Source organism: Budorcas taxicolor, chromosome 16 (genome assembly GCF_023091745.1).
Source record: "Budorcas taxicolor isolate Tak-1 chromosome 16, Takin1.1, whole genome shotgun sequence".
Classification (NCBI taxonomy): Eukaryota; Metazoa; Chordata; class Mammalia; order Artiodactyla; family Bovidae; genus Budorcas; species Budorcas taxicolor.
This window is the reverse complement of record NC_068925.1, coordinates 38,452,834-38,479,754: the sequence shown is the minus strand read 5'-3', so window position 1 is coordinate 38,479,754 and position 26,921 is coordinate 38,452,834. Positions and strand designations below refer to the sequence as shown.

The window sequence follows — 26,921 nt, the reverse complement described above, 5'->3', positions numbered from 1 at the left end:
ACATCTAGTTTGTTTCCATGTCCTGGCTATTATAAACAGTGTTGGTGGGAATGCAAACTAGTACAGCCACTATGGAGAACAGTGTGGAGATTCCTTAAAAAAATTGCAAATAGAACTACCGTATGACCCAGCAATCCCACTGCTGGGCATACACACCGAGGAAACCAGAATTGAAAGAGACACATGTACCCCAATGTTCAAATTATTTTACTTATTCATTTGCAAGCTCTATTAATTTTACCATATACTTGATTTTTTAATACCCTTACTCTTAAACGGATTTTGTCATTAATTCCCAACTATCTATTGATACTCAAATCAGTTACACCTCTTCCTCCCTCCCTTCCAACTGGGACTTTCTAACCTCTGCAGAACACAGTAATCCAGCTATAGCTTTTTCACCTCCAGCACTCATTTGGCACATAAATCCCTTCCTGTTATATAATCATTTATTAATAAAATATATTATTTAATTGCATCTTAAGTGTCTGTTTTATATTTCACTTAACATAAAACTCCTTTCAGAAATTGTGTATTGTAATTTTTTCCACAGGACCTAGCGAAGTATTATTGCATGATAAGTATAAAATGATCATCTCATTACTAAATAGCTTGCTTAACTGTGTGCCAAATTTATAAACAATATTGTGGATACAACCTAGCCAACATTTACCTAGAGGTCACTTGCCAACTTGGAATACTTTAAACTTTAGAAAGTCTCAGAGCTTTTCAACTAGTAATTACAAGAGCCATATAGGACAGCCCTGAAGCCATTACTGAGATTTTTTTTCCCTCAGATTCTTCTTATTCTTAACTTATTCATAGAGAGTGAGAGTGAGTGAGAGTGAAGTCACTCAGTCGTGTCCAACTCTTTGTGACCCCGTGAACTGGGGCCCACCAGGCTCCTCTGTCCTTGGGATTCTCCAGGCAAGAATACTGGAGTGGGTTGCCATTTCCTTCTCCAGGAGAACTTCCCGACCCAGGGATCGAACCCACGTCTCCCACATTGCAGGCAGATGCTTTAACCTCTGAGCCACCAGGGAAGCCCAACTTATTCATAATTCTATCAAAAATAGGTTATCTGAATTCTTAGATTGGAACAAATGGGAAAGCAGTATCTAAAATCAGCAAGAAGTAATAATAAATTCTTAGGTTTAGGGAAAGGAACGCTTTATAAGCAAATTAATAAGTGCTCAAAAAGCATGGTAGTATAACCATTTAGTATAGATAGTCCAATATATCTAATAACCTAGGGCATTACTATATAATGGTTGATGTTTATAATGAAGATTGTGTTATCAAGAAGTTTTTAAATTATATTCAGTATACTTTGTAAAAACACAGTTAGTGTAAAATGTATTTACAAGGGTTTCTAACCAAAGTGTGTGTGTCTGTGTGAAGCATTGCTTATATAAAAATTCACTTGTTTGAAATATATAATTCCCTAATCATGCTACACAAATGAAGCTGCCCAGATATAAAATGTGGAATATATTAGAGAGTTGCTTTTTACCAAAACCATGCTATTTAATGTCTGTTCTATTTCCTTACTCATTCTCTGTCTTAGCCTGAAAGGCTTATTGTTCCTCTCTATCCTTTCTCACCCCCTATCTTTGTTGTCTTTCCACAAAACTATAAGCTCCTTGAAGGCAGAGACCGTGTCTTATTCATCTGTGTAATAAAATAGGACTGCAAAATAGGTAGGTTTACTCACTCAGTCGTGTCTGACTCTTTGCAACCCCATGGACTGTGGCTTGCCACACTCCTCTGTCCATGTAATTTCTAGGCAAGAATGCTGGGGTGGGTTGCCATTTCTTTCTCCAGGGGATCTTCCCTATCTAAGATTGAACCTGAGTGTCCTGCATTGAAGGCAGACTCTTCAGCTACTGAGCCACCAGGGAAGCCACTGCAACATAGTAGATGCTTAATAAATGTGCAGAACAATTATGTATGCTATTCATTCATACTCTCAGAACTGAACATCATGCTAACATTTTTCTTCTGGACTAAATATACAGGTTATTTTCTATTGTGTTACTTAATAGAATAGTTTCCTTTTTATTCCCTACAAAGATGTTTCACTAGTTACTATTTTCTTTCTAGATGGATTAGTTGCCTCTGAAGGAGCCATGAGTCCAGATTTCTTCAATGATTATCACCTTCAAAACGGAGATGTAGTTGGGCAGCATTCATTTGCTAGCAGGTAAACAGTCTTCCAAGAAAAATCTAGTATATGGTGTTTCCCTTGATTTTAAAAAGCTAAAATTCTCTCATCACTTCCCATTTTTCTTTTTCCATTAAAGGGTAAACAAATCCTGAATATTTTCAAGAACATGCTTGTTTGATTTTAAATTAACTTACAAAGTCACATTTTTCTATGTAAAAAAATGAAGATATCACAGTTCTAAGAAAAAAATATATTTTTTTCCTCAGTTTGGAAAATATAGGCTGTCTATTGAAATAGGCAGTACTTTTGACAAATTAATGATGCAGGTTATTTCATGTTTTCCAAATGCAATAAAATATAAAATAACACAATACATGTATTTTAACAATTACTCAGATACCACTGTTTTTAAAAAGTTGATGTGCTGATTAAATTAAGGACTTTTCCTCCTTGCATGGCATTCAAATAAAATATTTAAAGAAAAATCCTGACATGCCAGCACTGTTGTACAATTATAATAAAGTTTCCAACAGATATTCTGCTTCATTACTGATCTCATAGATTTTTAAAATCTTGCCAGAAAGTATAAATAATAGTTTTCCCTTCATATCATTGCTAAGGTATAATACTTTAATTTAGGATGACTATTGCAAATTCACATTAAAATGGTCCAAAGAATAGGTGTAGTCTTTTTACCCTTAAGATTATTTTTTTCTTTAAATTATTGATTTAATTTTCTCTTCTAAAATTACATATTTTATTAACAAATATTTCTGTTTGGAGAATAAGAATACAGTTGTGTGCTTTAAGAATACAGTTGCATGTTCACCTGAAACTATCACAACATTGTCAGTTGGCTATAACCCAATGCAAAATGTTTTTGGTGTTAAAAAAAGTTAAAAAATTAAATTAAAAAAAAATTTTAATACAGTTGTGACCAATGTGTTATAACTCTTGAATCATCACTTTATATTAGCCATTTTAATTCAGTAGTAAAATTCTTAAAATAGCAGTTACTCTTCCTGCATGTAATTCACAATGATATGTTCTGTTTTAGTCTATTCTATTTTTGAAATGCAGATTGTGACCCACTGTATTGGTTTCACAATTCACTGATGGTCATGACAAAATTTAAAAGCAGAGTAGAAAATACAGGAGTATTTTATGAATGCAATATCCTTCAGTATATTCAGTAGCCATTAGTGAACTTTAAATAAATAATAATACTTTAGAAATTGTTTCATCGGTGCACTGGATTGTCATGGTAAGAAACTACTTGCCTTAGGGAAAAAAAATTAAACATGATTAAATACCAGAAAGCATATGGCTTTTGACTACTTCTGATGTCTCTGTCTGTATTAGTTATAATTAGAGATTCTATTTAATTATTATAACTAATATATTCCATTGTATGACAGTTCACTGTACAAATGTTTTCTGAAACATAATTAGAAAAGGAAGAAATTATTTTGCTATATAATCCCAATGTTTATATTGAAGATTTTTGCTGATAGCACTTAAGATTAATTTTTCTGCCATTTGTGTTTCACTATGGACAAAACATTGCTTTTGTGTCTCTTGCATATACTTCCAGCTTAAAAAAAGCAAATTAACCGTGCATTACTTACTTGAGAAAGACCTAATGTTTTGTATAGTTATGTGATTTTTAAGAACCTTATTGTATGTTTTGAGAGATGGCTACACTCACTAAGTTTTGTACTGTGTCCAAAGATTTCAGAATTTCATTCCTCAGTTCTGTTAACAAGTTTCTTTTTATAAAAAGACTTTGGGAAAATTCTCTTACTTTTGTACCTTTAGTTCTTTTTCAACATTAAAAAAACATAAGTAGCTTCTTTCACATCATAAAAGACATGTGATGGTAACATTGGCTTAAAGGATTTGTTAATAAAACTTGATGTAGACTATATATTTTTTCAAATAAAAAAAAGGTATACTTATTTATTATAATCATTTTAAATTGAGATTGTTTGCCCTTTAAAAAGAACTTCCCCTGAGAAAGTTAAGTCTTTCATCTCTTGTCTTTTTTAATTTTTCAGGCCTTAAATGTAATAACTGTATCATTTTCTTTTTGTATTTCCAGAAGAAATAATTTACAGTGAATTTCCTTAGTTTTTTTTGTAGGTAACAGATCAAATAAAAATAGACTCTAAATTTTATCAACAGAGATACAAAGAAAGCTTAGAATATAGCCAAAAACTCATAGTTATTCTTTGCTACATAGTTTTATTGATCCTCTGTAGAATCATTTACTGTGTTATGCAATTATTTTTAGTTGTTTAGGATTGTCTTCTAATGGGATTCCTATTTTGTTCTTTGTAGTAACTGTGGATTTAGTCTGACTTAGTTTTTTAATTCTACAAATATTTTATTTTAAATTGCTCCACAATTATTCACATATTTTGGCATGATAATTTTGATGCATAATGTCCCAGATGTGAAATTTTAAACTAATGGCTACCTTTAGGTTTCTGGGATCCAATAGGTAAATATAAAACCTATTAGATCAAGTATCATTGACTTAAAATAATATTTTTGAAATATTTCATTTTAATTGATTTTAAGCAAAGTGGGATTTTTTAAAAAATGTAGACAGAAGATGTTGAACTCTTACTCTTCTTCTCTACTGTTGAAATGAGAATAAACAGATTTAATGAACAACATGAAGAATTTGGGTTAATTATGAAAGAAAAATGTTGATTAAATTTTAAATATTGAAAAAGCTGATTTTAAGAACAGGAGATGTTATCTGTTTAGAGAGGTTTTTTTTTTCCTTTAAATGAGGAAAATTGTCCACATGACTTAAAAATTCATTCCCTGTTCATCATATGTCTTTGATTAACAAGCAATGTCAAGTTAATTGAAATAGTAATAATTTTTTAAATAATATATAAAATGTGAATGTTTATAATTACAAATGTTTTTAATGATTTGAGAACATGAAAGAGTATGACAGTGCCAAGTGGCATGCTGTCCAGCCAGTACTCGTGACTTTTCAGTCTTTGTGGGTTTTTAACATATCAGTTTCAGTGGGTTCAGGTGAAGTCTATGATCCCAGATTTCTGCAAGGTAAAGAATAAATTTCTAATTTGTGTAAGAGGTTTTTTTTAATTGTTCAGAAAAAAATTCTTTCTTTCTAAAATGACCACATTTCATAATGTGACGAATCTGTTAAAATGGGGAAACTGAGTCAAATTTAGAGAATGCTTTAAACAGTTCAAATTGTATGTTTCTTAAAATCCAAGTCAGGGTGCCCTTCTTAATATGAATGTCTACATCTGTGTAATATAGCAAGGCAGTTTAATTGGACACCAGTGAAAACTGTTAAGCTCATCCATCCTATTCTACAAGAGGGACTGGGTGTTTAATAAAATACATACTGGCAGTTAGTGAATCCCAGGTTTTAGACATGTGTCACTATCAGTTTGAACCTCTTGCCACCAGAATTTCCCAACATTTAGGGGGTAATGCAGAATATATTAGGGCTCCAAGGCATTAGCTATTGGGTTGCCATTCCCAGAGGGTTAGATGTAAATCTTGCACTCCCAAAACCTGAACTGGTATTAGAAAGTAAATTGGAACTTGCTATTGAAGCTAATTAAAAATAATAGGAGTATGACTGGCTTTTTTCCCCCCTTATATACAATGTATCTGTACCATATTTTTGAACCTTTTTTTTTATTATAACTCTTACTTTTCAAGACTAACAAGAACCTCATGTTGAGAATTTTTAAACTGTTTCCAGCTTTTACAAATCAGTTTTTGTTGCAGTAAAAATGGTCCATTTTTCTTTTATAGGAATCCAATTTTCATAAACTGGAAAAAAATTTCAGGGACTGCTTGGATATCCTTGGGGCTTTGAAAAATATTTTTCAGAGGGCCTGGATTTCTTCTTTGTGGTTGGCACAATGATGTCACTTACTGATGGTTTCACTAAAGTCAGAGATGAACTAGATGTGTGAATTATCTGAGCCATCTGATTCTCACACTTTCATTTTCTCTGTGTGTGCCTGCCTCTTTTTTCCTCTTTCTTAAAATACTTGGGCATTAACTTTTCTGTTCAATATATAGATGTTTCACATGTATATATTTTATTCTGTTTTCTCTAATTTATTTTCTTTAAAACATTAAATCATTGTTGAAATGTTAGTCATTTGCACAATTTTAAATGTTAGTCAGTTGTACAATTTTAAAAAGTACTAGATAGGACTAACACATTATTTTCTTAATATGTAAGTAGAAAAATTTATCAAAATTTTTCCTTCATATGAAACTCCAAATGTAAAATTTTGACTTATTCTTTAGCTATAAGGTCACCTTCATTATACTCAACTATTTAACTCAGTTATTTCACTTGAGAAAAGCAACCTTAAAATTCAATATTCCCTGTCTAAAGGGCATTGTGTAGTATTAATATTTACTGCCCTTTGCATTATTCCTTGAATTACATATTAGGATATTATGTTAAAGCAGTTATTCAAAAGATAAATTATTATCTATATTACAGCCCTTAATTTGGCAATTGAGAAATTATCATATATTGAGGTAAAATTAAATATGCTTATAAAATCCCTTATTTGATAAGTCCTCTATAAAGTTTTAATTGATAAGCCAAATTCTTTCATTTGTTCTCCTAGTATAAGTTTTAGTGACCTTCATTACTGTGGCAGGAGTATAGAAATTATATGGAAGGATCAAAAGAAATGAAAAGAACCTCACAGAAACATTTTCTTTGATAGATATTGAGACCAACCATTTGCTCTGCAGCATTTTAAGAACTAAATGAATTATTATTATTTATTATGAAATACTTATTAAATCTTTTAAAAGATAATCATTAAAATCACTGCTTTATTAAGTATGTAACTTTTTTGTTCCTAATTTCTTTCCCTATAAACTTTTTCTCAGAGGAGAACATGCTTCATGAAGTCTTTAAAAAACTTCTAACTTTAGTAATTTTTCCAGTCATGATGAATACAAATAAAGCAGCCAGTTTCCATTTTCACCTATCAGTTGCAAAATAATTTTTAATGCTTATATCCACACATGGGAGCAAAGAGGTTCTGTGATACACCTCTTGTGGGCATTTAAATGGACAAAACCTCAGTGAACTATATTTGGTAACAGAGAACAGAAGCCTAAAATTCCCTAACTCTGTAATTTCTTTTCTAAGAATTTATCCTCAGGAAATAATCAGAGATAAAGACTGAGTAAATAATTGTGTGTCAAAGAAAATAGATTCATTGAGTGTAGTGAGATCCACTTACCTAATAGTGGAATAAATGTTATTTTTGTGAAGTTTTCTAATACTTGATCTTAGCTGTATTGAAGTTGGGATACTTGCAAGAATTGCTCTTTAGCTTAAATGGAATTTTGTTAAATCATGATTAAAACATATACAGCAGAATCTAAACCATGGTCTTGGGTAATAAGACAATATCCTGTTTACTTTTAAGTTACTCCTTTTTAGGGTGTATGATTTGATCTAAACATATCCAAATCTGTGCAAATTTTTATTATAATTATATTCAGTTGTCCAAATGACATTATTTTAGCATATATAAACATGTTATTTCAGGCTCAGTAATAATTGCTATAGCTAAGTATAACCAGTAGAAATAATTTTAAGTTCTTCCCATCTTTATTAACCAATCAGAAATGCATGGTAAAATTTCTTGAAATGAATAAAACTATTTATAGGAAATAACACTCTGTGATAGGTAAGATTCCATCTAAGGTAATGAAATGGTTTAATTAGTGGGATGTGAAAACAGGAGACCGAGTGGCAATAGCTATGTGACAGTTCTGAAGAGAGAAGCAAACCAGTGCAAGCAAACGGTGTCTTAAGCGTGAGACTCTGGCTCTAACACAGCCCTTACATTAAATGGCATTACATTTTTTTCTCTCTAAATACTCTCAACAATTATGCCAGTTGTTTACTTTTCTTATCTCAGAAGATGGAATGTCTTAGGAGCCCTCTAAGAGTTTCAAAGAATAAAATTTAAGGTGCTTTTTTGTCTGAATCTTATTATACAAAGACTAATAACTTGCATGTAGCTAACATTTGGGCTTCCCTGGTGGCTCAGTGGTAGGAATCCACCTCAATCCCTGGGTCAGGAGGCTCCCCTGGAGACAGAAGTGGCAACTCCAGGATTCTTGTCTAAGAAATCCCATGGACAGAGAAGCCTGGTGGGCTACAGTCCATGAGGTTGCAAAAAGAATTGGATACGGCTTAGCAACTAAACTAAACAACAACAAAGCTAACATTTATTTCATCATGTGTCTCATTTGATCATCAACAGTGTGTAAGGTATATAGGGCAAAGTAGTATTCACCCTGTTTTAACAAATGTAGAAATTAAGGCTCAGAGATTTTTAAGGCACTAGCCGAAAAGCAGTTAGGTAATATAGTGAGGCCTTTAAGCTTGGTAAGAGCCAGCGTTCTTAGTATTACACCATTACTGCCTCCAAATGGCAAGCAGATATGTTAGTCTAACAGTGAACTATGCTTTAGAAAGCTTAGGGTAAATGTTATTAAAATTCAGAGTAAGATATGTAGATTTTGTTGTATAATACAGAATATTATTTACTTATTTTGCATTAATACACTGTATATGGTTTACTGAAAATTGGTGTTTAGATTGCTTGGAGACAAATTGCTAAAATTTATTAACATATCAAGTAACTAGTTCACTACCATTAAACTGTGTTAAGTAGTTCATTAAGTTCTCTACAGATTAATCCAGTTGAACAAAAAATGAGGATGAAATGAGTGGGATCATCTCAGTCTACAAGGATTAATGTCTCCAGCAAATCTTTTATTTAGCTAATTAACCAATGTAAATGTTTATATACATGATGCTACTGTACTATGCCTATAAGTGAATCCTTATATATTAGTCTTAGTTGACTTCTTTGTTAAGCCTTTTTAATAGAAAAAACTTCTTTTTAACCTTAAAAAAGGCAAAGGAATTCAATTCAGTTCTACTGCTTGGATACTAATGATTTGCATTTCCCAAGGAAAATTGAATTACGTTTTATTAGTAAATTGGGCCTATAACTTTTAAGGCCAGATTTTATTAGATTATCACGCATCAGCATTAGCAAATTGTAAACTTTACTGAAATATAGAAATTCAAGCCAAAAATCAAGGCTTAAAATACTGGAAACCTGGGAAGATATTTTATCCTAGAAAAATTATACTGACTTGAAAAAAATATTTTAAGTGATTTGCTTTCCTTTGGAAATTTAGAAGCGAGAGAAGTTGGCTGCAGAACTGCTCTCATCAAATTCGTGTTAATTTTCAGTCAGTCTGGTGATCTGAGCTTGGGTTTTGGAGGCAGGCATGATAGCTGTGTGTAAATCCAAAGATCCTCCCAAAGAAAACCAAATTTGTTGTCTCTTTATTGGGACTTTCATTTAGGAGAAGAATTTCAGTATAATTGAGTCTATAAATTTAATAAGTAATCTGAATATGTCTAGATCCTATAAGAATGTTAACACATCAATTACCGTGTAGTTTTGTACCAGAAGAAATGACATGGGAGTTCATCCAGTCATGACTAGGAACTTAATATATCACCACCATTTAAGTGTGATTATCCAGTGTTAAAGTTCATTCATTTTTATAATTATTAATAGCATTTTTGTTGGCTGTACAGATATACAAAAATGAGTTATAAATTTAAAAAGAAAGAAAGTCCTTAAGCATGGATGACTGCTTTTATGATAAATTTGACCAATAAAATGCTCTTATTTTTTTTAATTGAGTTTTTTTAAGATAATAAGATACACATTACAATTATAAAGACTTGCTTATTCATAGTCTAATGAGAATTTTAAAATTATAAGCAATTTGGTTGATAAGCACTACCACCCCTCCAGAAAAATAAAAGAGAAAGGAAAATAGAGCATGTCATCTTTTATTTCCCTTAAGTCTGGATCCAGTGAATCTGAGCTTACTCCTAAACTTAGGGGTTGATTTGTCTAGCCCGTCTGTGTTTTGATTGATTTAACAATATGATTTAAAGTATTTATGATTAATTGTTTTGAAAGCCCCTGTATTAGAAACGTGAACCAAATGGTTTTTTTTTCTTAAATAATTTTTTAAAATAGATGAAACCTAGAGCCAATAGGTTTTTTAGTGTAAAGTTAATTAATTCCCATATTCTCCATATTGCCCGTAGACCTTCCAGATGTGCTGTTACAAATAGCTCACCCCTCAGATATGAGCCATATGGGTTCTGTAAACTGATTTGCACTTATTTTGAATAGGGATTGTACGGATTACAGATGAATTATTAAAGTAAATGTATATTGCCAAATAAATCTAATGGCAAAATATTAAACTGTAGTAAATGAGAAAAGGAATGTGCAAATGAAGACCTGCCTGTTGTAATAAGTTTAGTGGTTACCTTCTCAGTTTCAACCAAAAGAAAAGAGTTTCTTTTTTTGTTTATTTGTTATTGTGTGTGTGTTTTTTAAAGTCTATAAAACTGCTTACAGAAGTATCTAAGACAAAAACAAGGAAATATAATGTTCTAAACTCAACCAGTCCAAACCACTTGAGCTGCTATGACAGCTCATAAAACTGAGAGTAGTTTTTAACTGGGCTCTGTTTTACATTGCCAAAGTGAATTTTCCTTGCAGGAAGTAGCCAGAGGGTTTATTTGGTTTCCAGTCCAAGGCTTTGATCTTTCTGTACTGTCACATCTCGGGTTACATAGCCCTTTTTCACTGCAGTAAATCTGCAACCGTTAATGAGAATAAAATTTCCTCCTCCTTACTGATCGCATGCTGTTAAATGCCAAAACACAGCCAACTGCATATTTGCAGATTTCAGCTACAGTGTATGAAAATAAGGCAATCAGTTTAATCTTGTTGTCTTTGTAATTCATTTTATTGGTCGTTCTTCCTTTCTAAATGACCTATTTTATCAAGTAAGTGGTTGCAAGGCTAAAGCTGGGAGAAAGATTTAGAATGTTAATAAGCTGAGAGGAGAAAGGTGTGCATGTGAGGGGGGGCAGGGTGAGGGAGTGACTGCACATGGCGCATGTGCTACCATCAGTGTTCAAATTAGGTCTAGTTTAATGCTCTTGAAAGCGCAAACCTCTCCTTCTCCTCAAATAAAGAAGCTAGTTTTTTATTTCTTGGATCATGTTGTATATTCAGTTTCAACATAAATTTGCACTTAATTAGTTTATTTAATAAGTCAGAACATTATTTTTCACTTTTGACTTCAGAGATTTCATAGTATTTAAAGGATTTCAAAAAACTTGACCTCTACATTGTAAGAGCTATTCTTACATCATTTTAAGTATCCACCAAACCATCTTACTATATGGGTCCTTACAAATACTGGAAATGCTATAAATATCTGTTGAATAAATCAGTGGAAATTCAAAATCACATTTAAGCAAGCTGAATCTTATACATTGTTAAACATATACATCTTCATAGTGAAGTACAATAAAGTCACATTTATTTTTTGCTACAATGAAACCCCCCCAGTTGAAGCATTAATCATTTGATTCAGTTAATATATGTTACTAAGTTTATTTTTCACTTAAACCTATTATCTTTATTACTGACTTATTTTCTGGTTGGTAGCTGGAACTTATCTCTGTCAAGAAATTCACTTTTAGAATGCCAATTTAGATGATGGGCATTGATAAATATATTTTATTAATATTGTATGTTTACATAGATCACATTATACATAAATATGAAATATAAAATATGTAAAAGAAATCTGCTTCTGGTTTCTCACCAGTGAAGTCAGTTTCTGTTGTAGCCGTTTGTTTTCACAAAATAAATTATTTCTATTTTCATCAGCAGTGTGTAATACCAGTTCATTGATTTATATAACTGTCATTAAAAACAACTGAAAACTATGTTGAAGCACAGAATAAGATTCTAAATTGGGGAAGTAGAGTCAGATCTTCTGATAAAACAGAGGACCCACTTTGGATAAAGTGCCTGTTAGTTACCCCAGTAAGAGGAGAAGGGTAAGAAAAAAGAATGGCATGAAAATTTGAAGAGAAAGGGATGTATAGCACTACCCTTGTCTTTTCAGAAGATATTTGATATAATGTAGAAATGTTGAACTTTAAAACTGTAGCTTGTGCTTTTAGAATTAGTGTTTCCAAATAAGCCTATCTACGTGTAGTTAGACTATAACATGAAAGTTTGCATGTGGGAAAAAAATGATGGAAACTAAAGCAGAATTTTTAGACTCTGTATTTGAGGGTATTGGGGGCTGTTAAGTAGTTTACTTCTTTGTTTTTCTACTACTTTTAAATCTGCATCAGACAGTCCATAACCCATTCAAAATTCTGGACATGAAAGTTCACAGAAAATTCCTGCACAAAACAATTTTTTTAAGTTTTTGTTAGTCTTTAAAAAGTGAAAGAAAAATCTTAAATGAGTGAAACTGCTCCAAAAAGTTCATTTCTATAACGTAAACCATCCAGTCCAATTTTAAATGAAATTGCTAGAATGGAACAGAAACATGCAGGCTTCAATGCCATACAGACTTAGTCTTTATTCTAATTGTATTATTTAAAATGTTATTCTCTAAAGTTGTTTCAAATCTGTCTATAATTTGAGATATGCTGATTAATGATAATGTGGCATTTATTGAAATTTATTTACTGAGTGCCAGATAGTATGCTAATTGCTATTGTTATATCCCTTCTCTAATTTGATCTTCACAACAACTCAGAGAAGGAGACATTAGGGAAACCAAAGCTTATTGAGTTAAGCAGCTTGCCCAAGGTTATCTCCTTACCTCCAGGTGTCTATTCTTACTTTTACTCCACATCACTCTCTTCCTTCTATTACAGTAAAGAAAGTGCCTTTTCCTTCAAGTGCAGTTGATTCATTTCACTTGGAACCCCATCCCTTCTTGCCTTCCTGAGGTCTTCTTTCACGTCATCCTTCTTCTCCCTTCTACCAAATCATTCCTGTCTGCATATAAACTCAGTGTGGAATCTCCAAAGTTAAACTCTTTGCTCCAACATCACATTCCAGCCTCTACCCATTTCTCATTTCTCTTCATACAGTACATCTCAAAAGACTCTCATTCACTCTTCTGTTTCTCCAGTTTTGTCCAGAACACTCGTAAGTTTCAAATTGCCAAATCCATGGACCTTTCTCGTCTTTAACTCTCAGCGGTGTTTGACACACATGTCCAGGCCCTGCTCTTTGAAACTGGCCCTTTTTCAACTTTCAAAGCATCCCATTTAACTTTCCTCCTAGGATCTTCCCCATTCCTTCCCAGTGTTCTCTGCTGGATATGCCACTTCCTTTTCACCATTAAATGCTGGTTACTGTAGAACTTCAACCCTGTTCTCTATCCCTATCATTTTGAGGAGCCCTCTTCTCTAACCACCCATGACCTAGATAGAGGATTTCATCCAGATCCCATGTCATTAAATGTTAATACTATCTAAAGGCTTGTATTTTTATCTGATACCTCTCCTCTGAGCACCAGCTTTATTCTTGTATTTAACATACCCAATTGAATGTTTAGTAAAATCATGAGACTTAACTTTTGGTTTCCCACATGCAAACAGGTGCCTGCTCTAATCTTCCACTTAAGCAAATGTCACCATCAACCGAAGTTCAAACCATAAACTTTGGAGTTTCCCCTGGTTCCTCCCTTTTCTTCACTATTACCACTATCTCCAGTGCAAATCATCTGCAAGTCCTGTTGTTTTCATTACTAGACTGTCTCAAACTTGGCCTTTTCTTTCCATATCCACCGTTAGTACCCTAGTCCACGCCACCATCATCTGTCACCTGAACCATTCAGAATAGCCTCCTGACCTCCCTGCTTCCATATTTACCTTCTCTTGCAATCCATTTTTTTCCCAGACTAACCATTGTGATCTTTTTAAAATGTAAATCAGATCATTTCAAATACACAATGTGTAGTATTTATTAAATATATAATCAAGATGTATATATAGTATTATGTACTTGTAATATAAAGTTGTTGGTAGGAGCCTAAGCTAAATAGGAAAATTTTTAGTAACCTACATAACATAAAAAACTGCCTTTTTAATTGCAGTAATTTGTATACATAAAGGTGATTGCCTCGATTGTTATGATTAAGAAAATCCTAGTGCACATGTGTTACACTACCACATATCCAGTTGAATATACCTATACTGAAAAGTACCATCTATACCAAGTGTAAGCTTTCTCTTGCTTTAAAAAAATTATTGTCAAAAGAAACTTGTAATGTCCCAATATTACAAGTTTTATATTAGTTTTCACTGTCACATAGCCTGTATTTTGTAGAAACAAATTTTACCACATATTTAAAATTAATAAAAGGTTTTTTGATCTTGTTACTTTATTATTGGGTCTTAACTAGTTGACCTGTTGATAATCAGTTTATCAGAAGTACAGATTATATACTATTGGAGATTATTTTATTTCCAAAAGATACTTTTAATTTTTACTTAAAGTTTCTGTGATGATGAATGAAGATAACTTTATAGAGTATTAAATAAAAATACAATTGAAGTAAGAATATATATTTAATGTTTTATTTTTAACATTTAAAATTTATTTTATTCAGTAACCTTTTTAATTTAGAAACACTTGGATGGGCTCAAAGGATAAAAATCAATAAGAAATAATCCTTTTCCCATTGAGAAGGATATATATAGTTCAGGGTTAAAATATAGCTTTTTGAAATGACTTAAAATATCATATTTATTATTCTTTATTTCACTCTTTAAAAAGATTTTTAAAGGTAATAGTATTATCAGGCTTAGAAAAATAATTTAATAATTAATACTAAGTACAGTGTCAGTTTTTATGTTATCAGTGGTCTTCTACATGTTCCTGCCAACTTTTATATTGTTCTCACACCTTGATTAAATGTGTGTGTGTCCCACTGACATAAATGTCTTAAACATTTTTTACTTGTCCTTAATCTTTAGACAACACCAATTAATCATTAGAGAAGAATGCCATAATATCTTAGATACTTTTTTAAGAGCATGCTATTTGTTAACTTAACTTCTGTTACAAAAGATTATACCTTTAACATTTTTTCCAGAAGAAAAAAGATAATCTAATGACAATATTATATGTCAATAATATTTCAAAACCAGAAAAAATAAAAATAATTTTTAAAGATATTGTGATGAATTCTCTTAGACAAATAAGTAAACAGGTTAATATTTTTGCATTTTAAACTAAGCAGTGCAATATTTGGCAAAGAATCACATTATTATTAAAATACAACCTCCTGAGTTTTACATAGGCTGTTTAATAATACTGCTCCTTAATGCTCTGGTGATTCACTAGAATTCAGTTACTTCATTATAACAATAAGCACTTTGGAGGGACTGATTCAGACAACAGCTTTTTGTACCTATGTAGTAGAATGCCTCTTTAGAAACATGTCAGTCAGTTAGTTCAGTCGCTCAGTCATGTCCGAACATTTGCAACCCCAGGAATCGCAGCACGCCAGGCCTCCGTGTCCATCACCAACTCCCGGAGTTCACTCAAACTCACGTCCATCGAGTTGGTGATGCCATCCAGCCATCTCACCCTCGGTCATCCTCTTTTCCTCCTGCGCCCAATCCCTCCCAGCGTCAAAGTCTTTTCCAATGAGTCAACTCTTACGCATGAGGTGGCCAAAGTACTGGAGTTTCAGCTTTAGCATCATTCCTTCCAAAGAAATCCCAGGGTTGATCTCCTTCAGAATGGACTGGTTGGGTCTCCTTACAGTCCAAGGGACTCTCAAGAGTCTTCTCCAACACCACATTTCAAAAGAATCAATTCTTCGGCACTCAGCTTTCTTCACAGTCCAACTCTCACATCCATACATGACCACAGAAAAAACCATAGCCTTGACTAGACAGACCTTTGTTGGCAAAGTAATGTCTCTGCTTTTGAATATGCTCTCTAGGTTGGTCATAACTTTTCTTCCAAAGAATGCTCAAACTACCACACAATTGCACTCATCTCACACACTAGTAAAGTAATACTCAAAATTCCCCAAGCCAGGCTTCAGCAATATGTGAACCGTGAACTTCCAGATGTTCAAGCTGGTTTTAGAAAAGGCAGAGGAAGCAGAGATCAAATTGCCAACATCCGCTGGATCATCAAAAAAGCAAGAGAGTTCCAGAAAAACATCTATTTCTGCTTTATTGACTATGCCAAAGCCTTTGACTGTGTGGATCACAATAAACTGTGGAAAATTCTGAAAGAGATGGGAATACCAGAGCACCTGACCTGCCTCTGGAGAAACCTATATGCAGGTCAGGAAGCAACAGTTAGAACTGGACATGGAACAACAGACTGATTCCAAATAGGAAAAGGAGTACGTCAAGGCTGTATATTGTCACCCTGCTTATTTAACCTCTATGCAGAGTACATCATGAGAAATGCTGGACTGGAAGAAGCGCAAGCTGGCATCAAGATTGCCGGGAGAATTATCAATAACCTCAGATATGCAGATGATACCACCCTTATGGCAGAAAGTAAAGAGAAACTCAAAAACCTCTTGATGAAAGTGAAAGAGGAGATTGAAAAAGTTGGCTTCAAGCTCAACATTCAGAAAACGAAGATCATGGCATCTGGTCCCATCACTTCATGGGAAATAGATGGGGAAACAGTGTCAGACTTTATTTTTTTGGCTCCAAAATCACTGCAGATGGTGATTGGAGCCATGAAATTAAAAGACGCTTACTCCTTGGAAGAAAAAGAAACATGTCAGTGTCCTACAAAACATAATTTGAATAGTGAGATTTGAAGAGACATTGTGTCAAAGAGCTTGATGTAAATGTTACTTTCTGATGTCTCCCATCTCATGAGCAAAGGTTTACTCAGTAGAAAGCTTTCATTTTACATAGTAAGGTAGATAGGGAAGGAAGGAGGTAGGTATAAGTAGGTAGATATTCCCAAGGAAATGAGAGATAAAACAGTTTAGCCTTTGAACTTTTTTTAATGCTGATATCATAGCTGTTGATGAATTCTGAAAAATTTTAAGTGAAAGAGTTTTAGATTTGTTAAAATGCATTAGATTTTCTCATTCTTAAAAAAAGGCAGTAAGCCTCCATTGAGGGTTATGAGCTATAATCCTGTAGGTTTTATTGTTGTTCAGTCTCTAAGTCATGTCCAATTCTGCGAACCCATGTACTACAGCACACCAGGTTTCCCTGTCCTTCACTAGCTCTCAGAGTCTGCTCAAACTCATGTCCATTGAGTCAGTGATGCCATCCAGCCATCTCATCCTCTGTCACCCCCTTCATTTACTTGTAGGAATTTTAGGCCAATATGAAGTTTTTCAGTGGTAGTCCAAATCACTTCGTAATCTCATTAAGTATTCAGTGGCTCTGCCAACTAAATATAACTCAGATCTACTTTGGAGAGACAAATGTGACACTCTGCTATAGAATCTATTTTCAAATGATGCTTTGTTTTTGTATTTGAAAAGAATGATTAGTATTTTTCTAAACTTTATACTTTTATCATTAAAGTTAATTATTGGTGAACATAAAAATCTATGTATGTCTATGTTGGTTTTTACATAAAAGCTACATATTTCAGACTAGAGAGGCATAACCAACAAATACTTTCTTGTGCCTATAGTCAAAATTAAAGGTTTTAAATAGTCTTTGGAATAGATGTATAGAGAGGAGCATAGTTAATGATTTTCTGAATATCATCTCATTTGTGGACATAAGTCTGCATTCTGTATCAAATAATATAACATACTTTAATATATTTTTAAGCCAGTCTTTTATGTTTAGCTTTATCTAAAGTTGATACATCCCACTTTTTCAGAAATTCTTTCCATTTCAGGTTTTTCCAGCCCAAAACAAACCACCTCTTTATTGGCCTGTCAGAACTTAACAGGCAAAGCAGTCTTAAAAAGGGATCCAGATTTGTGTGGACAATTTCAAGTGGCTGATTTAGAGCCCCTCAAATGTGAAAGGATGGGAGGAGGCTTCTATGATCATAGTTAGGCAAGTAAATTTTTAAATTACAACTGTAACTTAAACTGATACAAGAAACCCCATAAAGCTGTATTCACTTGGGTGCTTAAACTCCATGCTGAGATCTCTTTTGAGGTAGTAAAAGGCAGGAATTCTTAAAAGTCTCAAAATGTTTTATTTTTTAAAGATTTCTGGATTTTAAGGGCTTTATAAATATTGGGTGATTATAGCTCAACTCATTCCCTGTATATACTAAGGGAAAGCAGAAACTATGTCAATATCCTACAGTTGCATCTTGCCTTTTTCTTCTAAAATCTGGGGCAAGGAAATAGTATTTTCCATCAGCAGGTGGGCACCATCATCATTTTAAATCAATTTTTAATCTTTCCTTGTCCTTTATACTTGAAATAACTAATATACCTGTGTGCCTGTTGGAAATACTACTTAAAACCCTGTACTGCCTGTGATCTCAGAAATGTATGGTACATTTCCATCTCTCTGAAGAATTCTCCTCATAGTTGCCCAGCTTTGCTTATATATCCCATATTGTCAGGTTGGCACGATCCCAAGACAGCAAACATCACAGAATGAAAATACCCACCCTAAACACTTTTATAACCCTGTGCCCTTTTCAAAGAAAAGCCAGCACTGTAGCAGTAAACCTAAGTACAGGAACTTATGCAATGTGGGAAGTGATGATTTGTGTGGAATAACTAAAAACTTTATCCTTGATTTACTACTTTCAAAATAAACTCCCAGAATATTTTTATAATATTGAAAAAGCATGTAAAGAGACTTTCCCCATATTATTCATCCCTAAAGGTGCTGTATCATTTGCATCAATCTTGACATAGCATCTGAAGGATTTTGATTGAATAATTTTATTTAGATAAGCAGTCCAGTCTCACTATGGTAAAGAAAGATATGATTGGCCATGGCATTATTTTAGTGCAACAACAATTAGTTGCCTATGTGTTGGCATAAATCTTTATGAATTATGTAAGAGCTCTGAAAAGGCAAACAGAAAGCATGTGTAAGAAGCATGCCAAGTATGATAGAGTATCTCTTAACAGTCTGGATTATATGGCAGGAGCCAGAATTTCTTAAGTATTTTTAGGGGAAAGTTCTATCATTTTCATATGTCATAACAATAACAACACCAAATACATGCTATAAGAGTCTTTGTACTGTTCTTGTAAGAGACTTGGAAATACAATAATCTCAAGGCAGAGAGATGTTTAAAGGGATAGCCATTATTCTTATTTTACCACACACACAAAAAAGTCGTGACAAAGAAAGTTAGAGATACAGACCGAAACAAGTTATATCAGTAGAGACATAAATCATATCCAGATATTCTCGTTTTGAGGTCATCACACCCCACTAACTTTAATAAAATGCAGGAGTTGTTGATAAGCTCATACTTAAGTTTGTTTTGCTGAATTTGTAAACATAATCACAGGGGAAAAAAAGCCATTTACATCAGTGATTAAAGAAAAAAACTGTGTTTCCTTATGTTGCTTTGAAAATAATAACTTCAATTTAAAATACAGTAAGGGGACACAAGTCAGAAAAGTAATCTTTAGAATCGTATACTTCTGCATTCCAGTCTGCACTGAATTTGCTTGTCAGTTCTTGCAAAAGGTGCTTAGCCCCATCTTATGAAGAAAATATTAGAAATACCTTGTTTCATCATCACAAGACTGCAACCTGGTTGACCAGGATGGTTTCAATCAGGTTGTATCTTGACAACCGAAAATTAGCCTTAGACACAAGTAGAAAATGAATTTACCTTCTTTTGTACAGACCTATAATATAATGAATGCATTCTCGGGAACCAAGAGAGTTTATAAATTTGAGTAGAGATTTACTTTAGTACCTGTTCTTCTAGTGCTAAATGCAGTAGTGGTATATTATGTAATGTTCTGAGATCCTAAGTGCTCTAGAAGGCACTAAATAACTATTGAATATTTATCTGACCTGTATTGATTACTGAAACTACTGAGTTATTGGCTGAAAATACCTGTATATCACTGCCCAATATATGTTTTAATTATGCTAAGTGAAATAAGTCAAAGAAAAAAGTAAATACTGTATGATGTCACTTCTATGTAGAATCTAAAATATACAGCAAACTAGTGAATAAAACAAAAACGCAGACTCACAGATATAGAGAACAGACTAGTGGTTACCAGAGGGAAGGGGGAGGGGAGAGGCAAGATGTGGGTGGGGGCAAAGGTGTTTTTATTGGATCATGGGAAATCATGTGTATGAAGTTTGAAAATTGTAAAGCACTATAGATTTAAAGAATAAGTCAATCTTATTAAAAAACAGAATGTCATAATAATGTAAGGAAATACTCATTGTATATTTGATATTATAAACTCATTTAGAATCAAGTTAAAAACATGTACTTTTAATTTGTTTAAATATAGTTTCTAGTATCCATATTTGTGCCCTCAATTTTATAAAAATATTACTTAGTTTGATTTAGCTATGAAAAAAGGTCTTTATCAATCACCACTTGATTTTTATTAGCCAAAGGTAATTTGAAGGCTGCTAAGCCTAAAAATGCAAAGAAATAGAGGAAAACAACAGAATGGGAAAGACTAGAGATCTCTTCAAGAAAATTAGAGATACCAAGGGAACATTTCATGCAAAGATGGGCTTGATAAAGGACAGATATGGTATGGACCTAACAGAAGCAGATATTAAGAAGAGGTGGCAAGAATACACAGAAGAACTGTACAAAAAAGATCTTCACGACCAAGATAATCGCGATGGTATGATCACTCACCTAGAGCCAGACATCCTGGAATGTGAAGTCAAGTGGGCCTTAGAAAGCATCACTATGAACAAAGCTAGTGGAGGTGATGGAATTCCAGTTGAGCTATTTCAAATCCTGAAAGATGATGCTGTGAAAGTGCTGCACTCAATATGCCAGCAAATTTGGAAAACTCAGCAGTGGCCACAGGACTGGAAAAGGGCAGTTTTCATTCCAATCCCAAAGAAAGGCAATGCCAAAGAATGCTCAAACTACCGCACAATTGCACTCATCTCACACACTAGTAAAGTAATGCTCAAAAATCTCCAAGCCAGGCTTCAGCAATATGTGAACCGTGAACTTCCAGATGTTCAGGCTGGTTTTAGAAAAGGCAGAGGAAGCAGAGATCAAATTGCCAACATCCGCTGGATCATCAAAAAAGCAAGAGAGTTCCAGAAAAACATCTATTTCTGCTTTATTGACTATGCCAAAGCCTTTGACTGTGTGGATCACAATAAACTGTGGAAAATTTTGAAGGAGATGGGAATACCAGAGCACCTGACCTGCCTCTGAAGAAACCTATATGCAGGTCAGGAAGCAACAGTTAGAACTGGACATGGAACAACAGACTGGTTCCAAATAGGAAAAGGAGTACGTCAAGGCTGTATATTGTCACCCTGCTTATTTAACTTACATGCAGAGTACATCATGGGAAATGCTGGGCTGGAAGAAGCACAAGCTGGCATCGAGATTGCCGGGAGAATTATCAGTAACCTCAGATATGCAGATGATACCACCCTTATGGCAGAAAGTGAAGAGGAACACAAAAGCCTCTTGAAGAAAGTGAAAGAGGAGATTGAAAAAGTTGGCTTAAAGCTCAACATTCAGAAAACGAAGATCATGGCATCTGGTGGGAAATAGATGGAGAAACAGTGTCAGACTTTATTTTTGGGGGCTCTAAAATCACTGTAGATGGTGACTGTAACCATGAAATAAAAAGACGCTTACTCCTTGGAAGGAAAGTTGTGACCAACCTAGATAGCATATTGAAAAGCAGAGACATTACTTTGCCAGCAAAGGTCCATCTAGTCAAGGCTGTGGTTTTTCCAGTAGTCATGTATGGGTGTGAGAGTTAGTCTGTGAAGAAAGCTGAGCGCCGAAGAATTGATGCTTTTGAACTGTGGTGTTGGAGAAGACTCCTGAGAGTCCCTTGGACTGCAGGGAGATTCAACCAGTCCATTCTGAAGGCGATCAGCCCTGGGTGTTCTTTGGAGGGAATGATGCTAAAGCTGAAGCGCCAGTACTTTGGCCACCTCATGCGAAGAGTTGACTCACTGGAAAAGACTCTGATGCTGGGAGGGATTAGGCGCAGGAGGAAAAGAGGACAACAGAGGATGAGATGGTTGGATGGCATCACTGGCTCGAAGGACATGAGTCTGAATGAACTCCGGGAGTTGGTGATGGACAGGGAGTCCTGGTGTGCTGCAATTCATGGGGTCACAAAGAGTCGGACACGACTGAGCAACTGAACTGAACTGAAGCCTAAAAATTACTGAGACAAATAAATAAATAAATAGAGTAGGGCATAAATTAGAAACTTTACATTAACATATATTTGATAAGATTTTTAAGTTTTTTTTACAACTAACATTTGTGTACCTCTTATGAAAGGTAGTAAAAGTTAAAAGTTTCAAAACTATATTAAAATATTCCCAAACTGTATTAATAATTTATTTAAGGACTTTGGAGACCAGATTTTACCAGAAGCATAGCATTAATTTTTAATTTAGAGGAGACTGATATGTCAGTAGGGGTAGCATGAATTTTAGATATTACCTTACCTCTTCGATTATATCTAGATGTCAGGTTTCTGTGCATTTTTTAAAGAATGATGGGGAGTTGATATAGCCCATTAGGTATGGTATTTGTGATCATTTTGGTTCCATCTCTTGAACTTGTTCATTTTGATAGTGCATTATCTTCCTAAGATTCTGGTTGGTGTTTAAACTTCAGTAACTGAAGGTCATTATTCATATTTTAACTGGACTAAAAAGTTTTTAATGGCAGCATTAACTTTTGAATTATGCTCGAGCTCTTAGACTTTACAGCGTGTTTAGTTTCTTTTCATTTCTTATTAGTATTTTTCAGTACTTAATAGTCTCCTGCTCCCACCTCCAACAAGAACTCTCCTCTCTGTTCAACATCAGAAACATTTTTCTCCTTGGCATGTGCTTTTAGTTCCCCAAGCAGTATAAGCAAATTGGAAAGTTCAGCTGTCATTCTTGGAAGGTCATAGATCACACTAGCAGCCTGAGTAATCCAAGAGGTTTTAAGTATCATAGCATTTAGTTTAAAGTGAAATTTGCTCTGACAGAGCTGGCAGACCAATAGGAAAAAGAAATATTTGTGCTTAGAGAAGTGCATATGTAGAGACCAAGAGCCTAACTGATGGCTGGAAGTGATTTCAGTCTAAAAAAACAAATCATTAAGAGAGTGCATAGGGGTAAAATACACAGTTCATATTTTAAAGAGTCTCAAAATGAACCAGCAACTAAGGTTAGCATTATATAGTAATTAGCTGTGGTGTTCAGGCTTTAACTCACTCGGTACCAGACAGTATGGTCAAACTATCACTGTGAAAACATCGCTACTTAAACTCTCTACTTTAAGCCTACAGCAGTAATTTTTGTACCTTAAAAAACCAAAGTATTATGACACATTATATAAATGTTGAACCAGTAACAGATAAACAATTCTTTAAAAGAGGTGCTAATGACTCAGTTTATTGACCTAGGGGTTACTTAAGCAGCTCAGCAAGTTCCCTTAACATTTGGTAGTGTGAACTGAGGCATTGCTTGATATTATAGAACTGCTAATTTCAAGAAGTCCTGTACTAAATTGAAGAAATTCAAGTTAAAGATTACAAGATGGTATACTTTCATTAAAAGATTGCTCTAGAAATTTTGAGACCATTATAGGTTTCAGTAAGAATTAACTCCAGCATCACAGTCACATCTGACAGCTTCTATGAGGCACCTATTAGAACGCTACAACACTGGTACAGATAAGAGAAAAGAAAATATCTTCTGTCAGCTCCAGCCATTTCTTTCAAGTCATTGTTCTGTTCAAGAAAGCCAGTTTTGAGTCACAGAAATATAGGACTTATACCTTCTTTCCTTTGATGTACAAAGCAGATTAATAAGAATAAAGTAGAAGGGACTCCAGCAAGATGGTAAACTGACCTGACTTGGGTACCCCTTCCTATATAGATACAGAAAAGGTAGAATATAACCCTACATGACACACACACTAAAGATAACTACCACAAGAATATTGAACTAGGTATAGCTTACATGGTATAGAAAGATAAAACAGAATTTTAAATTCCCTACATAGAGCCTGGAACTTCAAAGAGCTGCCTTTTTCTCTTCGGTTGAAAAGAGGACTAGATGATTTTAATTCACCAGCCCAGAAAAGTAACTAAAACTGGTCTTCTGCCCTCAGACCCTAGATAGGGTCTTAGATGGGGAAGATAGTCCCTCATGAGGGAGAGGAATCATACACTTGTTCCATGCAAAAATGTGAGGTCAGAATTTATACTGTACATCTAGTTCAGGAAACCCCAAGTCAAGAAATTATCTTTCAAATGGTTTCAGGACAGTGAAATCCCAGGACCTTGATGTATGATAAATATGGAACCTCTCAGTAGAAGTATTCCCCCGCTCAACAGCTAGCAGACAGGCAAGAAACAACAAAAAAACCTAAAGTTGAACACAATAAAAAATTATGAAGCTCATGAAGAAAGAGACTGTCATGAAGAAATGTCCAAAGCAATGGCAAAAGACCTAGGATACCCAAGAACTAGAGTTAATATAAGAATCTAAATGAGATTGTAAGAGTTTTTTAAAAATAAAAAGGGCCAGATAATATAATATGAAAAAAGTACCAACTGTAATATCTCCACATGAAAAATACAATCATTAAACTAGGCTTTGTAGATGGGTTAAATAACATATTAAGATGTATAATAAGTGTAAATTGAATGATATTAGAAGAGTGTCCATGAAATGGAACTTCTTTCCATTTGAAATAAATCAATGACTATTTTACACATGCTTTCTCTATCATTAGTACAAATTGGTTTTTATCTGTAGCATCTCAGTAGAGTAACTAAATTGAAAGGATTTGTCCCTGAGGTGGTATTTTCCCCTTAGAACTGATAGGTGTCTTTTCCAAAAAAAATTTTTAGTAAGTTCCAAATTTATACATTAAATACAACCTCCCACTCCTACTATCATTTACCCTTAATTTTGAGGAAAATATTACTTAGTTTGATTTCAAGAAAAATATGATTTTTTAAGATTCTCTAGCCATTTAATTTGATCAGAATAAAGGAAAAAGTGACAATCATACATATAAAAGATTAAAAGAAAACTAAATGGGAAGTGTCAGCTAAATGATACGTATTGGTGAAACTCATTAAAAGACTGCTTCACTCTACTCATTTTCTCAGGAATACAAAGGCTCAAGCCAAAAGCAAAAAGTAACACCTTTGAGCAACCTAAAAGATCTGTCTACTGTATATACACTTATAGAAACAAAGTGTTATTGACAAGTTAAATGATAATTTTAGAAGCTTTCCTGTGACAGTAGTACTTTATTTTTTTTTTTTTTATTATTATTATTTTTTTTTAATTTTAAAATCTTTAATTCTTACATGTGTTCCCAAACATGAACCCCCCTCCCACCTCCCTCCCCATAACATCTCTGTGGGACAGTAGTACTTTAACATTATAAAGGCAGTACATTTTTCAGTGTCCAGGACAATCAGCATCTTCTGTTCTTTTCATAGGCCTCATTAACAAAACTTTTTGTAAATGAATGATAAGAGATTCCTATTTAACGCAACTGCTTAACTAAATTATATCAAATATATAAATTGAAGATATAAATTGTATGAAAAAACAATGGAAACCACATTCTGTCAATGTTAAATATGCTGAGAAGCTTAAATTTGATAAAGCTTGCTTTCGTGGTACTCAGTGATAAAGCAAGCTCTCCATCTAGTGGTAGGTCTGTAAATTGCACACACTTAGATTTTGATTAAATAATGCATCATTATTTATAATGCATATAAATGTGGCTCATTTGTATTGTATTCAAAGGTGGCTCAGTGGTAAAGAATCCACTTGCCAATACAGGAGACGCAAGTTTGATACCTGGGTCGGGAAGATCCCCTGGAGTAGTATTCTTGCCTGAGAATTCCCATGGACAGAGAAGCCTGGCAGGCTACAGTCTATTGGGTCTCAAGAGTTGAACACAGCTTAACGACGCAACAACAACAACAACAAATGCAAGTGTTAGGTATAGTTTTATAGGCATTATCTCATTCAATCCACACCTCTCTTGTTGCTCTGTGTATGAATTTCCAGAAAAAAATGTTTCTCTCTGCCAGAATAACCGAACTCTACCTATTCAATAAAAAGACAAACTGCTTCTACAATCTGATTTCTTCTATTAATACATGGAGTACTACAGCCTCTTAGTTATTTGATGGAACATATTCCCATGTTAAAGGGAAAATGTTTCATTCCAGTTAACTATAGCTTCAAACTTTTGGCCATTTTTGAAATTCTTTCTCTTCATTCTCAGTTAACAAATAGTAAAGGTATCGCTTAAAAATCCATTTCAAAAGGGAAAAGATACCTTTTTGTCATGAAATGTAGTGTATCTGATCATAGTTAGTTCTGCCATTGCCTCTACAGACTTGCGGTACCTCACATATAGACAGCCTTAATATTCTCTTAAATGTTTCCCGTGCTGTTGCTTCTCAACTGCTTGTCACCCCAGTTATCTTTCTAAAACACAGAAGTAAATTGTTTCCCTTCTTAAAAACCACTGACAATTCTCCAGAAGTATTTGATTCTTAGTGTGGCATATGAGGGCTTCACAGGTGGTGCTGGTGGTAAAGAACACGCCTGCCAATACGGAGATTAAGAGATGCAGGT

At 33.9% G+C, this 26,921-nt stretch overlaps 1 protein-coding gene across 1 annotated transcript in view; it reads left to right on the top strand.

Moving 5' to 3' along the window:
• KIFAP3 (kinesin associated protein 3) overlaps nt 1–26,921 on the top strand; it is a 146,623-nt gene that overhangs the window by 113,433 nt on the left and 6,269 nt on the right. Inside the window, exon 19 of the mRNA XM_052653813.1 lies at nt 2,104–2,203. Within this exon, the coding sequence (XP_052509773.1) occupies nt 2,104–2,203 (100 nt within the window). The remainder of the gene's footprint in view (nt 1–2,103; nt 2,204–26,921) is intronic.